General features: G+C 41.3%; 1 protein-coding gene across 1 annotated transcript; it reads left to right on the top strand.

The window, feature by feature from the left end:
• The first annotated feature begins 2,756 nt into the window (after nucleotides 1–2,756).
• cdk9 (cyclin-dependent kinase 9 (CDC2-related kinase)) lies at nucleotides 2,757–17,448 on the top strand. Its single transcript, XM_073052765.1, has 7 exons — nucleotides 2,757–2,919; nucleotides 7,210–7,291; nucleotides 10,061–10,151; nucleotides 10,879–11,045; nucleotides 11,653–11,824; nucleotides 12,934–13,082; nucleotides 15,469–17,448. Exons 1-7 carry the CDS (start codon nucleotides 2,780–2,782, stop codon nucleotides 15,832–15,834), a joined length of 1,167 nt encoding a protein of 388 aa, XP_072908866.1. The 5' UTR covers nucleotides 2,757–2,779; the 3' UTR covers nucleotides 15,835–17,448.
• Nucleotides 17,449–17,674: the final 226 nt, after the last annotated feature.

Genomic DNA, 17,674 nt, shown 5'->3' with positions numbered 1-17,674 from the left:
TAATTCCACGTCCCATTCCCATTCTGATATGTCTATCAATCATCTTTCCAGCTCTTAGCTTCATCCCACCCCCTCCGGTCTTCTATCATTTCGCATTTCACCCTCCCCCCACTACTTTCAAAGGTCTTACTATCTTTCCTTTTGGTTAGTCCTGACGAAGGGTCTCGGCCCGAAACGTCGACAGCGCTTCTCCCTATAGATACTGCCTGGCCTGCTGTGTTCCACCAGCATTTTGTGTGTGTTGTTGTTTGAATTTCCAGCATCTGCAGATTTCCTCATGTTTGCTCAGTTCTGACAATTTACTTTACTTAGTGATACAGCGCGGAACAGGCACTTGGTCAGAATGACTTGCGCCGCCCAGCTATTTCAAAACTAACATAAGTCTTTGAGCTGTGTGAGGAAACCAAAGTACCCGGAGGAAACGCAAGCAGCCAAGGGGCAAACGTACATCCGAACTGAACTCCAATCTCTGGGATGCCCTGGGCTGTAATAGCATCGCGCTAGTGCCGCGCTGCAGTGGAGCCCTTGTTGAGAATGTTTCTTGGCTCCTGGTCACACCATCATCATTGCATCCTGAATGCTTTATAAGCACTTCGTATGTTTCATGTTCCTCAATTCTGCAAAGTGTAGGTCTATGCTACCTGATCTTAGAACGTTTTCGTTTTTGGCTGACCATTGTGAGGAAGCACGCTCAGAAACACCCTTCACAGGAGAAGTTGAACTCTGCCATCAAGGTAATCCCATGATCAGAACTCCCCATTTCTCCAAAGTGACCTGGCTGCAATGTCTCTTATTTGCAATAGTGCCTACATTTTGTCTAAAAGACAATGTAAAGATTCTAGATCTTAGAGATTTTCTAGAATTGTGATGATGGGTTTCATTTGAATGGAGATTTAATAATTTGCAATGTTTATTAAAATCGTGGATGATCTTCTACCTCCATTTTACATTTCAAGCATATTTTAATGGACAGCCCTTCTTTCTTTGTACCTGTTATCTGAAACTCCGTGGGTTTAAAATATGAAAAGTAATAAACTGCTGAATGAAAACTCAACTAGTCAAATAAATTCAGCAGACTGGAAACACAAGAGACCACAGGTGCTGGAATCTGGAGCAACAAAGCTAGAGGAACAAGTGTAGGGGAACAATTGACCATCTGTTGTCATGAAATCCTTTGAACGCTTGGTGTTGAACCACCTGAAGACCCTCACCAGCAGCCTGCTGGATCCCCTGCAGTTTGCCTACCGGGCAAATAGGTCAGTAGACGATGCAGTCAACCTGGGACTGCACTATATCCTGCAACATCTGGATCGTCCTAGGACCTATGCTCGGATGCTGTTTGTGGATTTCAGTTCGGCGTTTAACACCATCGTCCCTCATACCCTCTGCTCCAAATTGTCTCACCTTACTGTGCCACCTGACCTCTGCGATTGGATTTACAGCTTCCTGACCAACAGAAGTCAGCAGGTAAGGATGGGACAGGTCACCTCGGATATTCAAATCACCAACACCGGTGCCCCCCAGGGGTGTGTCCTCTCTCCACTGCTGTTCTCCCTCTACACCAATGACTGCACCTCCTCCAACCCCTATGTGAAGCTTTTGAAGTTTGCAGACGACACTACCGTCATCGGACTCATCCAGAATAGTGATGAGTCTGCATATCAACAGCAGGTGGACCAACTGGCGCTCTGGTGCAGTCGGAACAATCTGGAGCTGAACACGCTCAAGACAAAGGAGATGTTAGTGGATTTCAGGAGACATCCCCCCGCTATGTCTCCCCTCACAGTCCTCAGCAGCCCTGTGTCCACCGTGGAGAACTTCAGGTTCCTGGGAACCACCATCTCTCAGGATCTGAAGTGGGAGCAGAACATCAGCTCCATCCTGAAGAAGGCCCAGCAGCGGATGTATTTCCTGCGGCTCTTGAGGAAATACGGTCTGCCTCAGGAATTGCTGCTGCAGTTCTACACTGCAGTCATTGAGTCTGTCCTGTGCACCTCCATCATTGTGTGGTTTGGAGCCGCCACCAAGCAGGATAGAACCAGACTACAGCGCACAGTGAGGACTGCCGAGCGCATCATTGGAGCCTCCCTGCCCTCTATTGTGGACCTGTACTCTTCCAGGTTGAAGAAGAGGGCGGGGAACATCATAAAGGACTCCTCCCATCCTGCGCACGGACTGTTTGATCTGCTTCCGTCTGGTAGGCGCTTCAGATCCCTCCAGACTAAGACTAATAGGCATTGGAGAAGTTTTTTCCCTACTGCGGTCACTTTGCTGAACAGTTAACTGCCGGTTAACTGTCGGCTAACTATTACTTGGATTGCACTACCTGTATGTATAATCTATATTTTCATTTATATTTATCATTATTATTGTTATGAGCAGAGAGACAACATCTGCCGGAAGTAAATTCCTTGTATGTGCATAGGTACTTGGCGATTAAAGTCTGATTCTGATTCTGATTCGGGTCGAGACCCTTCACCTGGACTGAATTCCCGGAATAATTCAGCAAAACGTTTTATACGTGAAAATCCCCAATAGCTGCATTTTGTAGATTGTACAAAATGGAGATTTAAAACAAAAGAGAAAGGATATAGGATTCTCTCAGATACAAATGCATCATTCCTTGCGGTAAATATTGAAAAATTACAGTCATTACAACTTGCTTGTGAAGTTTCAAGCAAACTCAGTTGCTGCAGTGCGACGCCCGGCCGTCGGAGGCCGCTGCCGGTGGCGTCTGTGAGTAAGTTCCAGCGTGCCTTGCGGTGGCCGGAAGTTCAAGATGGCGCGGTGCCCGGACGGCGGCATGGGGGTCCGGCTCAGCGCCGATATGGTCAAGTATTACGAGGTGTTAGATTTCCAGTTCTGCGATGAGGTGGCGAAGTACGAGAAGATGGCGAAGATCGGACAGGGGACCTTCGGGTGAGGCTGTTTACAGAGGGCAGCGTGGGCTCGGGGCTTGGGGTCTAGGCCGCAAAAAGGACCTCAACTCTGGGTAACCAAACTCAACCCTTTCCCGAGGCACAGGAGACTGTAGATTTGGAATTTTTAGCGTTACTTACGAAACGCTGGACGTATTCAGCGGGATTGGCAATATTTGTGCAGGGAAATAAACAATGGACGTTTTGGATCTTTGATTCTTCATTCAGTCCATCGACTGCCCGTTTCCCTCCACAGTTACTGCCTGATCCGTTGAATTCCTACGGCATTTTGTGTGTTTCACGGATGAAGAAATGCCCCCCGCCATTGACACTTCCAGACCACAAACCTCCCTCTGTTTACACCGCTATACTTGAGTTCTGGTTAGAGTCATAGAAAAGTTCAGCACTGAAAAAAAAACTCTTTGGACCATCTAGTACGTGCCGAACCATTTAAGCGGCCTAGTCCCATCGACCTGCACCGGAACCACAGACCTCCATAATTTAACATATTTCATATGTTATATGGTTATATGTCACACGCCGGTGATAATTAACCTGATTCTGACAAGTACTTTTCATGTACCTATCCAAACTTCACTTCCTAAATGTTGAAATCGAGCTTACATGTCCCCCTTAAACTTATCACTTTTCACTCTTAACCCATTGAGGTCCCTTTGCAGAGAATTGGCTCAAAGTTCATTGTGAGAAGTGCAGCACGCTCAGAACTGCCCTTTATCAGCAATGTTGAACTCTGCTGTCAATGTGATGTTTTGATTAGACCTTTCCATTTCTTTAATGCTTATCTGTGTATAAACATTAAAACCCGTTATCTGGTCGTGGTGTTATTATGGCTGGTAGCATACAAAATGCCAGAGCAACTTAGCAGGCCAGGCAGCATCTAGGAAAAGAGTACAGTCAATGTTTCGGATTGAAGCATTGATTGTAGAGGTCTGTGGAGGGGTTTCAGCCTGAAACGTTGACTGTATTCTTTTCCTAGATGCTGCCTGGTTTACTGAGTTCCTCCAACATTTTGTGTGTGTTGCTCGGATTTCCAGCATCTGCAATTTTTCCCTTGTTTGTGATTGGATAACATGCTGTTTGTGACTTGGCTGCAATGTTTCTTGTATTGCCATAGTAACTATTTCATGTATTAGGGACAATGTCAAGATCTAAGATTTTAGAAGAGATTTTCTACAATTGTGATGGATTTGATTTGAGCATTTGCACTGTCATTTATAAAATTGCTGATGATCTCTACCTTCATTCAAAGGTCCAATTTAATGTCAGAGAAATGTATACAATATACATCCTGAAATGCTTTTTCTTTGCAAACATCCACGAAAACAGAGAAGCGCCCCAAAGAATGAACGACAGCTAAATGTAGGAGCCCCAAAGTCCCCCCCTTCTGCACCGAAGCGGCAGCAAGCAACAGTCCCCCCTCCCCCTCACCAAACCGGCAAAAAAAAAGCAAGCATCAGCACCATCACCAAACACTCAAGCGTGGGCACAGCAGTAGCAAGGACACAGACTTGCAGTTACCCCAAAGACTTTGCGTTACACCCAGCATTCGACATGCTGTAGATTCTCTCTCCAGGAGAGAAAAAGTTGTCTCCATTTTCCCAGCGAGCAGGGAGACATAACAACTTGCTGGTTTACGATGTTAAAAAGTCTGTTATGTCGCTTTTTTCGAGCTCTGTGCCCGAAGATCACAAAGATCCCGAGTCTTCGGGCCCACAGCAGATATCCTGACTCGCCCAATGACACATAAGTCTCCTGTCATGACACCAACCCTTGATCTGCCTGTCTGCAGAGCCCTGAGATGTTAGGCTTCCGAATTCAAGCCAGACTCTCAGGCCGAACCCTTGGTGTGTCGAACAACGACCAGTACTGAAATCCCAAGAACGGGTCCCATTCCCACAAAGAACTGAAGTCAGCGTGTAACTCCAGGTCAGGGTCTTAAAAAGAACTCTGAAAGGGAACAATAAAGATATTAAAGATGGAAATAGAGCTGTTTCCAAAGATACAAGCAAAGGAGTCACTGTTTAGCGGCATCCTAACTTTCTGTATTATCTCCAGTTGCATTAATTCCATACTGTTCAATTTGTTTTCGATCTCGACAGTGAACATACTACAATGCAGAGTGGTCATAACTGGGAAATAGGAATTTCCAAGCACGCTCAAGCTTCTGCTTGAAGAAACATCTTTATAATGCTAAATGGTCCATCTTTCATTATTAGATGGTGCTTCTTGATTCTGGAATTTAGCTGGCAGAACAGCTACTTTATTGTCCACCCTTTAGAGCTATCAGAATCTGGGAGATCCTGAGACTTGTTCTAAAATATTCAAATTGCAACACAAAATCCTGGAGGGACTGCAGGTTGGGCAGCATCTATGGAAATGATCATATAGTTGGTGTTTCGGGCCAAGACACTCCTTCAGGAATGTTGTATTCTTTACTCAAAGCTGTCCAATTTCCTTTCATGAAACATCATTTCATTCTGAAAATTTAAATTTATCTTTGTGAAAAGAAGTTTTATTATTTCTTGGAGAAGACTAACACATAATACCACATGTATGATCTTATTAAAACCCTGCAGAATTAAAGAAAAACTAATATTTCATACACGTGGAGGTAAACGGCTGATTTGGAAATATTTATGAACTGGAAGTATGCAAAATGGCTCATGGTCCTACTCAAACTGGAGCAGAGAATTCTGTTTTTTCTCAAATTCTCCTTAATTTGCCTGACACACGTCACTTGCTGTTCGCCATTCTTTGTAGTGTAGAGAAGTGGTTGTATTTTCCAACTGAACTATGTTTGCGCTTCATACAGTGTTTCATTGTAGAAAAACATTGAAAGATTCTGAGGATGTATTAAGTTCTGTTTTCAAATTCTTAATTCAGTTGCCGAGTAGTGTACTTTCTGCCCGTTATACTGCTGGTGTTTAGCAGGAATGAAGGTCTGTCCTTGGTTTCTCAGATGTAGAAGGATTCTTCGTTGCTGTTTCTGTAACAGTTCTGTTTTACCAATTAGGGTTGTTAGCCCTGAGCGGAACCCCTGGACCTGGAGGACTAGTGGACATCTGTTATTTTGGCCTCTACCCTTTGACTTGCTTGGCATAGGTGACCCTACCAAGTGTCAAAACATAAAGCCCTGTCTCCTGCCAACATAGTTCTCTGGGTCACTGAGACATGCAAGCCTCCAAACCATGACAAGGTTACGGTCCTCTTGGAGGGCCTTATAGGATATAGGAGCAAAATTAGGCCTCTTGGTCCATTGAGTCTGCTCCACCATTCCATCATGCCTGATCCGTTTTTCCTCTCAGCCCCAATCTCCTGCCTTCTCCCTGTATCCCTTCATGCCCTGACCAATCAAAAATCTGTCAACCTCTGCATTAAGAATGGGCCTCTCAGCCACCTGTGGCAAAGAATTCCACAGATTCATTGGAAAATGCAGTCACCTCTTTGTCCCTTATTAGGAGAGAAAGCATGCAGCATGTAGAAATAACAGGTGAACAATATACTCTTTGGTGTAACTGCAAGTCTGTGTCTTTGCTATTGCTTTGCTCACACTTGAGTGTTGGTAACGGGTGTGCTTTATTTTTGCCGGTGGGGAGGGGGATTGTTGCTCGCTGCCGCTTAACGTGAGGGAGGGAGGGGAGCTGGGGGGGGAACTTTGGGGTTCTAACATTTAACTGTCGTTCATTCTTGGAGCACTCCCCTGTTTTCGTGGATGGTTGTGAAGAAAAAGCATTTCAGGATGTATACTGTATACATTTCTAAATTGTACCTTTGAAACCTTTGAGATTCACCACTCCCTGGCTAAAGAAATTCCTTCTTGTATCTGTTCTAAAAGGACATCCCTCTTTTCTGGTCCTAGACTCTCCCACCATAGGAAACATCCTTTCCACATCCACTCAATCAAGGTCTTTCAACATTTGATAGGTTTCAATGAGGTCACCCCTCAGCCTTCCAGTGTATCCAGGTACAATACCTTATATAAAGGCGGTGAGACAAAATAAACATGGTTCTGAAAGTATAACTTGAGTCTATTGAAAGTTCTAAGAGTGCAAGGAACCATTTTATATCCTTTCATGCTATAGTGCTTCGCTTATCGACAATGATGTGCTCATCTGATGTTAAAAAATAAACATACATGACTAGCAAAATGAATGCAAGTTTCTGATCTTTCTCCCTTTCTGTGGAATAGTGTTATATGGCTGTATTTGTTTTTGTGGAATTCATTGGTAACTGGAGTGTTTTGATTAAAAGTACTGTAATTGTTTTACAGGGAGGTGTTCAAAGCACGTCATCGGCAGACAGGGAAAAAAGTGGCTTTGAAGAAAGTTCTCATGGAAAATGAAAAGGAAGGGGTACGTTGCCAAAATTCTATTGTCAGTGTGGATATTAAAGTTTAACTTTGTCTCTGGAGTCCTTCTGATAGTTGATAATGTGAGTGTTTATTGACTTAATTGGCCAATTCTTTTACGGAAGTTTGCTTTTTATCTGCAAATTACAGTTTACAGAGTTTCTTTGATAACTAAACAAAATGGCCACTTGTGTGAGTCTGGTCAGTGCTTTTAAGTAATCCTTTCGCAGATGCCAAAATCCCAAGCATCAACTTGAAGTGCTGCTTCCAATGTCAGCTCCACTTTAATCTCTCCTGATAGACTACTCATCAATCAGGAAAATGCAGCCGTTGTGGCTTACACACAAGCCAGATACCATTGCCAAATGAATCTTTTAAAGTAAAGTAAAATTTATTATCAGAGTACATAGGTGTCATCACATACAACCCTGAGATTCTCTTCCTTGAGGGTATACTCAGCAAACCTATAGAATAGTAACTGAACAAGATCAATGAAAGAACATAGAAGACAAACTGCAAATGCAAATACAGATAAGTAGCAATAAATAATGAGATAAAGGTTACATCCACACTAGACCGGATAATTTTGAAAACGCCGGTTTTTCGTAAAAGTGAGAGGCGTCCACACTATCCGTTTTTGAAAATATCTCTATCCACATTGAAACGGAGATTTCAGGGAATCTCCTACTGCGCGTGTGCAGGACATAACTACCGAAAACAAGCAACATGCTTGGTGTCAAATCTCGCTGTAAAAGTGCGCGTTTGTGTAGTTACGGACTAGAAAAACTTAAAACGACGTTTTCACGCGGGAGAACTTAAAAGTAAAAAAAAACAAATATTGGAGTGTACAGAGGCAACCGACAGGGATTTCGTGGACAGATTGACCTGGCTGGCGACAAACATTGAAAACTGACTAACTCTGTTGCATTAATAAAGCACCTTGTTAAATGTTTAAAACATGTCTGCATCAGTGTTATCTTGTATTTCCATACAATGTTACATTAAGCTACACATCTATTGTCAAAGAAGTACTTGCATAAATAGGTAAACCACCTTCATATGAGCAAGGACAGAAAACAGGGCAAAGTGAGTACAGTATACTTATTTATTCAGTAAGTTATGGGTCAAAGTATTTGGTGAGTACATTTCTAACTCTTCTGGCTTCAGCCTGGTTGCCGTCTGTTCTGAAATTGTTAGGTTGCGTTCAAGAAAACAATGAAATAGCGCGCTGCTGTCTGATAGCGTTTTCAGATTTCTCCGGTTACCCCGTCCACACTGATCTGCCCGAGCAGTGTTTTCAAAAAATACCCACCCTGGAAAGCGTTTCTGAAAAGTTCCGGTTTTGGGGGATGAAAACGCCGTTTTAGTGTGGACGGAGGGTAAAAACGAAGAGAAAAGGTTTTGGTTACAGATTTATCCAGCATAGTGTGGATGTAGCCAAAGAGTCTTTAAAGTGAGATCATTGATTGTGGGAACATCTCAATAGATAAGTGTAGTTATCCTCGTTTGTTCAAAAGCCTGATGGTTGAGAGGTAGTTATTGCTCTTGAATGTGGTGGTGTGAGTCCTGAGACATTTGTACCTTTTTGTAACTTGTGTTGATACAACACAACTAATCAGACATTCTGTTGATTTTATTTGGTGTTTGAACTATTTCAAACTGAATCATCAACGGTCAGTTTCCCATCATAAACGTAGCCTGACCTCTGAGTTCTTCCAGCATTTTGTTTGTTGCTAAGATTCCAGTATCTGACATGATATCCTGGGTTCCTGTCACATGGGCTGTACAAATAGTGCCTATTCTTGTACATGCAAAAATGCAGCCAATAGGACTGATACAATGGAAGGATTTTAAAATTGAGTCATTGCTTTACCAAGGGCCATTTTAGAGCAATGTGCACACATGATAAATGAAGATGTTAGCAATTGAGAATCAGGATGCTGTTTAATATCACAGGCATATGTTGTGAAGTATGTTGTCTTTGTGGCAGCAATACAATGCTATGTGTAATAGAGAAAAAACACGGAATTGCAGTGTGTGTGTGTGTGTGTGTGTATTAAAAAGTGGTGAGGTATTGTTTATGGGCTTCATGTCCATTTAGAAATCGGATGGCAGAGGGGAAGAAGCTGATCCTGTAATTGTTGACTTTGTACCTTCTTCCTAATGGTAGCAATGAGAACCAGGCATGACCTGGGTGATGGGGCTTCTTATGATGGATGACACCTTTTTGAGGCATTGGTCCTTGAAGATGCCCCAGGTACTATGGAGGCTAGTGCCCACGACGGACCTGACTAAGTTTACATCTCTCTGCAGCTTATTTTGATCCTGTGCAGTAGCTTCCCCCATACCAGTCGGTGATAAAGCTAGTTAGAATGCGCTCCTCGGTACAACTGTAGAAAATTGTGAGTGCAGTTAGTGGCATACCAAATCTCCTTGAACTTTGATAGCTATTGTTGTGCTGCTTTTGTAGCTGTATTGATGTGTTGAGTCCAGGTTAGATCCTCAGAGATATTGGTACCCAGGAACTTGAAATTGATCACTCTTTCTACTTCTGATCCCTGAGGACCAGTGTGTGTGTTTCATTGTCTTACTGTTTCTGAAATCGATTTCAGGTATTTGGAGTGGTCAGTTATGAGTGCGCTGAAATAGTTAAATATAGAAGTAATATAAATCTTATGTCTGTGGTGTAACAATGTTGTGAAGATCTTTTGAGTTAAAGATAAGTTTATTCCCACAAGTGCTGTGCAAATAACTTTTAAACCATTTTTACTAGTTTCCTATCACGGCGTTGAGAGAAATAAAAATCCTGCAACTACTGAAGCATGAAAATGTGGTGAATCTTATTGAGATCTGCCGCACCAAAGGTGAGTTTCATCTCAAAGTGAAAATCCTTCAGAGTGTAACACCTTTAGTAAATGCATAACTAGTTCAATGCCCTGAATTTCCTATTGCAAATAACTGAAATTTGTCCACAGCAAATAGCTGTCTTGTTCAGGATTGATACAAGGTTTTCATAGCCTGTATAACTCAAAACATATCTGTAGTAGTTTGGTCCACACATTGAAAGGACACAGCAGAACGTTTGTAACATGAAATGGAGCTTTTGAATCTCCCCATCAAGAGCAGTTCCTTTGCAACCTAAGTGGTGATGCTCTGGAATGGAGTGAAACAGTGAATTAATACAGGCCTTTCAAAACTTGGCATTTCAGTCCAAAGGTGTTTGGTCTTGCTCGTTTACCCTTTTGCCCAGTCACCCTTTCCTTGTAACTGCCTCATGTTTTCCCAGTGGTTAGCAAGCATTTTCTACTATGTATGTAAGAATATACAGATTTTTTTTTCACTGTCTCACTGAAATGACCTGAGGACAGTATTCCCTTCCACCTGTTGCCTGAAGTAATGGCAGGTGAAGATTTAGGCAAGGAAGACTCCACAAAATTGATATTTCTCCTAAAACCAAAATCTCTCCAGCTCTTGTCTCTATTCCTGGCTCACTGTTGTTTTGGTCCAAACAAATGAGAGTGGGATTTGTACCTGAGACAGTGATGCTTAAAGGGGGGGCAGTGATGGATTATTTCTGTGTAATCCCTCCAGCCACGCAGTATAATCGCTACAAGGGCAGCATCTATCTGGTATTTGACTTCTGCGAGCATGACCTGGCTGGACTGCTCAGCAATGCGAACGTGAAGTTCACTTTGGCAGAAATCAAGAAGGTGATGCAGATGCTGCTGAATGGGCTCTACTACATCCATCGGAACAAGGTGAGACGCAGTGACCTAGCTTGCATTGATTGGTTGCTGTCAGAGCTGAGCTCACAGCCATGTTACCATCTGATCACTATAAAGCTAAATGTACAGTATCTTGCTGCCTTTTTTCCACATTGCTAACTAAAGTGATTTGGAGTTTTATTAAATGGGGATTGTTTCAATACGACTTTTAATGTTGACACCCTAGATTATTGGCTTTCAACTTTTCCATCTCTTATCATCTTTGCAGCGTGAGACTGTTTTCACTACAGAGACTGCAGTAGTTCAAGAAGGCGCTCCCCATCAGTTTAAATGCAATTAGGAAATAATAATGAATGGTCCCTTTAAGCTGTAAATCTATTCAGATGTTTCTCTCTTCCTTTGTTTTGTGTAGCATCTTGTGTGCTCGATAACCACTGTATATCCCTTTGTGACACTGTGCTTCAAAGATTAAATCAGAATGGAGATGAATAAATACAGGTCTTTTTTTTTAACAGGCCATTTGTGCGAGGCACCACAATGTAATAATGAACTAAGGCTTGTTATTTTATATTTGGCTCTCAATAACTGCATCTTGTCAGAAAATAAAAACTATGCATTGCCTTTGCATTTTTGTTTGTAGATCCTGCACCGAGATATGAAGGCAGCCAATGTTCTGATCACTCGGGACGGTGTGTTGAAACTGGCCGACTTTGGTCTGGCTCGAGCATTTAGTCTTGCCAAGAATAGCCAGCCAAATCGCTACACCAATAGGGTGGTAACCCTGTGGTACCGTCCACCAGAGCTCCTGCTAGGTAAGTTACTCTAAACATGGTGACAAGCTTAGAGAGTATTTCTTGCACACTTTGCACTCTGAAATTGCCAGTGGATCACAGTTATTTTCTCTCAAGCAATTAACGATGGTCAATAAGATACAGCTTTGTCTCTCAAACAAAACTAGTTCCTTATTTTCTGCTCAGTGTCCACAAGGCCACCTTTCCCTCATCCCCCAATCCTGTTTTTGTCCTAATAGACTCTAACCATCATAAATGTGTCTATTAAGCCTTAGAGATCCAAGAGGAATTGTATTGGAGCATTTGTGCCAGAGTCAAAACTATAAACTTTTGTGTGTTCCAAAAGGAAATTGAATATTTTGTTCATAGCTGGCTACTTAGAATTTGTATTGGGTGCTATTTTTAAGCATGTATAATTATGATACACTGAAGCAAAGTCTGTTAGTATATACTTCTTGTAGCCAGGAGAGGTCTCTGTCTCATTCTCAACAACTTTCTCTTTACTGGTGGGATTGGCAGTAGCTATCTGTTTTAAATTATAGAAAAGCGACATCTTTTAAACCACTAGAGATGATCAGGTAATCACTACACTACAATTCATCTGTTTGAGTGTTTTTTTTTTGTTTTTAATATCCTAAGTAAAAGTAATTTAAATTTAACTGATTTCTCATTTTAATTACCCAGTTATCTGGATTGTTTATTTTTAACATTTTTATTAGCTTCGTGGAAGAGAATTACTTAGTTGTATTTATTATGGGAATTGTCATCAAAACTGCATGAATCTCTACATCCTAGGGTCTGTGGCCAATTATCAAATGTAGGATTTGGTATTTTTGAGGGTGTTGTTTCCCAGTCAGAAAGGGGAAAAATGAATTGGGGAAACAAAGAAATAATCTTTGTTGAAGCAGTCAGTTTGTATATTGGATGAGGACAGAATGGAGAAGTAATGTCGTTTGATCTGGGATTCACTATGCAGGTTTGTATGTGAAGAATGCCTCCTGGATTGAGTTTTTAAAAGGCCATGCATTCTTGGGAGTTAATCATAGTACCTTCTAGGTGGAAAACCTGGGTGTATCACATTCCTGCAAGATATACTTTGTGTTGTTTCTTTCCCTTTTTCCTGAATCCAGGTGAGCGAGACTACGGACCACCTATTGATCTTTGGGGTGCTGGTTGCATCATGGCCGAGATGTGGACACGGAGTCCAATAATGCAAGGCAACACAGAACAACACCAGTTAACGTTGATCAGTCAGCTCTGTGGCTCCATTACAACAGAGGTACACAGCCCGTTGGGTTCAAGAATACTAGTGCTCAGTAATAATACAGCCAGTAAATGTACTGACTTATGTTTAGATGATTCCTTTAAAGTAGGAGCATCTTCCACCACAAATAACTGATGAAGAATTAGAAAGAATGGCACAATTAATGTAAGTTACAGACTTTGATATTGGATTTGGAAGTATGCAATGTGCCAGATGAAGTGCTGTTCCTCAAGTTTGTGTCTAAAAGTGCAGGAGGCAACAGGCAGATGGGTCTTCATGGGCAGCATGGTTGTGTGGTGGTTAGTGTAATGCTATTTCGGCGTCGACAGCCTGGGTTCAGTTCCGCTGCTGTTTGTAAGGAGTTTGTCTGGAAGGGCTGTGTGGCTTTCCTCCAGTGCAGCGTTTCCAATTAGTCAATGGCTGTGATTGGGTGGCATGGGATCGCTGGGCTGGAAGGGCTTGTTAACATGTTCTGTCTAAATGAAAACGGCATGGAACAGGAAGTTCAGTGTATCCTTTGTGACTGGCACAAAGCAGACAGCCATCCTGCTTTTGGTTTCTCTGATATAGAGAAGACCACCTGAGGAGAACTAGCATTGGAAAAAATGCAAATGAATTGCTGTTTGAAAAGATGTGAAGGGTTGGTGTTAAATCACTTCTGGTTGCGTAGAAAAGTGCTACAGGGACGGGAGTGATTGTGGAGAACAGGGCAGATTAGGGCAAATCCTGAATGGAATTGGCCTGTGAAGTGTTGAAGGAGAAGGGGGAGTGCTGTTTAGTGGTGGGACCTTGTTGATCTTGTGTAAATTGTAAAGGGTGCTTGTCTGGATATGTGGGAAGGGGGCGAGAGATACAGAGGGGAATAGATAAGATGCTGCCACAGACTCTGTCAACTATTTCAAGGGGCTATACAATGATTCTGAAAGAAGGCAGGCATCTCAGAGGCACATGTAAGGGAAGTCTTTTTCATGAGGGCAAAGACAACAAAGCATAAGAAATGGGAGAATATTTTTAGGCTTTGAGAGGAGGGAGAAAGCAGTCACGATAACAGTGATAATCTATATAGAGTATTTGCAATGGATGGTTATTACTAGCCTGTTGCCTTGAAATTGGGAAGGATACTGAGAAGGGAAGAGTCAGATGTCGACCATGTGAAGGTGACAGCAATTTCAGAGCTTCATCTTTACTTTTCAAAACCGGTCGTTTCTGCTACGTTGCATATCTATGACTTGGTTCAGTTAATACAGCTTGAACTGCTGGGCCGGTACCATAGTCTTAATTTTACATTCCTTGTCTGTATTATCATTTGCTAACTACTGCTATAAACTCATGTCCCAAAGGCAACCATGGCCAACGCTGGCCTTTCCCTATCACATATATTTCCTTGTCTATCTATCACCCCCCAATTCTCTGCAACTTAAAACAAATGCGAGTTTTCTTCCTTTCCCAGTCCTGACAAAGCATCTTTGACCCAAAACTTTAACCATGCTTCTCTTTTCACTGATCCTACCACATGCTGAATGTTTCTGATATTTTCTTTAGTTTTTTTTAAATTTAGGATTTGCAGCATCTGCAGATTTTTAAAAAATTGTTTACTGAAGAATAAAACAGGCATTATCATAGTCACAGTCAGCTCTTTCACTGGTGTCACAGGTGGAAACCTGGTGGATTTTCAAAATTGTAGTTATTAGAAATGGAGAACCGTTAAAGAAAGGAAATGGTGGATGATAGTTTGAAAGGACAGGTGCCAAGGGTGGCTTCTTGTAGGTTTGAAGGTGGGTTATTTTGTCAAGTATTTGTAGGATGGAAACTAGAGTGTTTGACAATGGAATAAGAGAATTCATGAGCAAAGTGAGCAGTGATGTCATGTGGATGAAAACTGCTAAACTATGTGATTTTTAGATCTGGAAGGACAGATTTGGCTTAATAATGGCCATCAGGAATAGCAAAGGCATCTGTGTAGTTGGTCTTTATCACCATACCAAGTGTCCTCAATCTGAGGGTAATGGGATTAAATGAGCAATTGATTGAAAACAAAGAAGTTGTCTTTATATTCCAGGAGAAATAATACTTGATAATGTGAATATTTGGTAACATTGTGTATAAGCTAGTAATATGTTAACAAATCTTTATGAGTGGCACAGTTCCATAGCAGATGGTGAGATGCTATTACAACAACTACAACCCGGGTTCAATTCCACCGCTGTTTGTCTGTAAAGGGTTCCTCTGGATGCTCAGTTTCTTCCCGCATTCCAAAGACGTGCAGATTAGTAAGCTATTTGGTAAATGGGTGTGATTGGGTGTTACTGGATTGTTGGGTTGGAAGGGCTTGTTACTGTGTCTAAATAAAACAAATGAAGAAAGTATAGTGGAGATTAAACTTGTGCTTGCTTGATTTCAGGTTTGGCCTAATGTTGATAAGTATGAACTGTACCAAAAGTTGGAATTACCTAAAGGTCAGAAGAGGAAAGTTAAAGACCGGTTAAAAGCCTATGTAAAGGACCCTTATGCGCTGGACCTAATTGACAAGTTGCTTGTCCTTGACCCGACCCAGAGGATTGACAGTGATGATGCACTTAACCACGATTTCTTCTGGACTGACCCGATGCCTTCTGACCTTAAGAACATGCTCTCAACCCACAACCAATCAATGTTTGAATATTTAGCCCCTCCCAGGAGGCGTGGCAGTCACATGCCTCAGCAGTCAACCAATCAGAACAAGAATCCTGCTGCCGCCAACCAGACGGAATTTGATCGCGTATTTTGAAAATGGTTAAAGCAATAATGAATTGTAGAGTGACCTGGGGCAGGTTGTTTATTTATATAGATAGTGCCATATTGGAGGTCTTGTGATCAAAAGATGTTGAACTGTTATTCATAAATTGTGCCTATTACTAATTGGATGTTGTCAAAGGTACTTCTTCAAAAGCAAAAATGGGCTGTGAGTCCAGAAATAACATACTAAGACCCTGGTTAAGGAGTCCTGGATTGATTTCTGTTTTCTCGGTGATGCTGTAGTATTCAGCGTAAGTTTAGAATTGTTATGTATTTCTTTGTTCGATCCATAATCATTCCATAATCGGCTGATGTCGAATTATTTTGAGTTAGTACTTGGAGCACAAGTGAATGGCAGTGTGCCCACATGTCTTGGAATGTGTGTTTATATTCAGATTTCCCTCAGATGCTGCTCATCTGTTGCAATCTGACAGCATTCAAAAAAGAAAATGGAGAAAGTCAATCATATCACCCTAAATAAAGAATTACAGGCATAAACAGTGAATAGTTTTCCTCTTACATTGGTTGTGACTTCAGAGCTCTTGGTAAATTCAGGAAACTGATTCATATTCCTTTAAGCTTTATTTTCTGAAGGTATGCACCATGGGGATCTTTGGATGCTGAATAATTTGTATCTTAAAGAGCTATATTTTGGAGAAAACAGTATCTTTATAAGCATCTGTAGAACAGTGAAATGATGCTGCGCAGTTTTTTTGGTGATAGAATCTTACTAAGATTATGGCTTTGTTTCCTGAAACCCAAAACTTTGCCATTTGTTGTTCTCTTTAAGTTAGTACTTTTTACATGGTCATACTAAAAATAATTGAAAGTTTTAAGAAAAAAGTAAAATATCTTCTCACAGATCAACTCATATCTTGAGAATGATTTGTAGATACTGATGTGCTGTAATAAATCCCATTAGTGCCAATGTTTGATTCCTATTCTAATGCTGCCTCATTACTGACCTTCCTAGAATGCAGGTCCACAGCTGAATAAAAATGAAATGGATCGAATGATTATTATACAATATCATCATAAATTTTCTGAGAAGTGCAGCCCTTTGCTTTCCCCTTCCATTTAAGATGTAACTGTGCCTCTTACTAGGTTATGTAATTGAGCAGTTTCATAGATTCTAGCTGCAGAGTATTGCGAACTCTGGGAGAAACTGCAATATGAGAACTCATTTAAATAGCTGCAGAACTGCCGTTAATGTGATATATATTTCTCTGCAAAGTGGAATCACAGACTAGTTTTTTTTAAATGCAGTTACTTTATTTATTTTGCTTGCAATATTTGATTTTATTCCAACTTTGTCATGACCAAATATCAGATTGTCCACTGGCAGAATAAAATAGCCTATTGCCTTCATTGGCCTTGCTAGTACTTCCAGTAGTTTGAGTTCCAGTGTCTGGGATGTCTCAATCCTGGAGTATTTTAAGAAATACTGTAAATGTGCAGTTCTTGGGTTCAAACAATTTCAAGGTAAATAATTTAGTTATGCACTGTACAATACAGCATTAGAGCATATGCAAAATGTTTACAGTTTATTATACATCACATCAGTAAGTATGAATTCTAGGCTTTTAAATAAATTGTTCTGAAGCAATCCCGCTTTGTTTCTCTGTGTGTGTCTGTGTATCATTTTGGTCCATTGTGTACAGATCTGTTTTTATTCACTGCCCCAATTATTCAGAAATTATTTACTTCGGTCTTATTTTTAATGTGCTGGCTTGGTTCATTTTTGAACGGGAGAATAGTCTGGTTGCAAGTTTTTTGCTCAGTATACATTGCTTACTGCTAATCAAATTTCTGAGCTACTCAGAATATTTATA

The sequence above is a fragment of the Hemitrygon akajei genome, chromosome 7 (genome assembly GCF_048418815.1).
Source record: "Hemitrygon akajei chromosome 7, sHemAka1.3, whole genome shotgun sequence".
NCBI lineage: Eukaryota > Metazoa > Chordata > Chondrichthyes > Myliobatiformes > Dasyatidae > Hemitrygon > Hemitrygon akajei.
The sequence above is the reverse complement of the archived record's forward strand: the minus strand, read 5'-3'. Positions and strand labels throughout refer to the sequence as shown.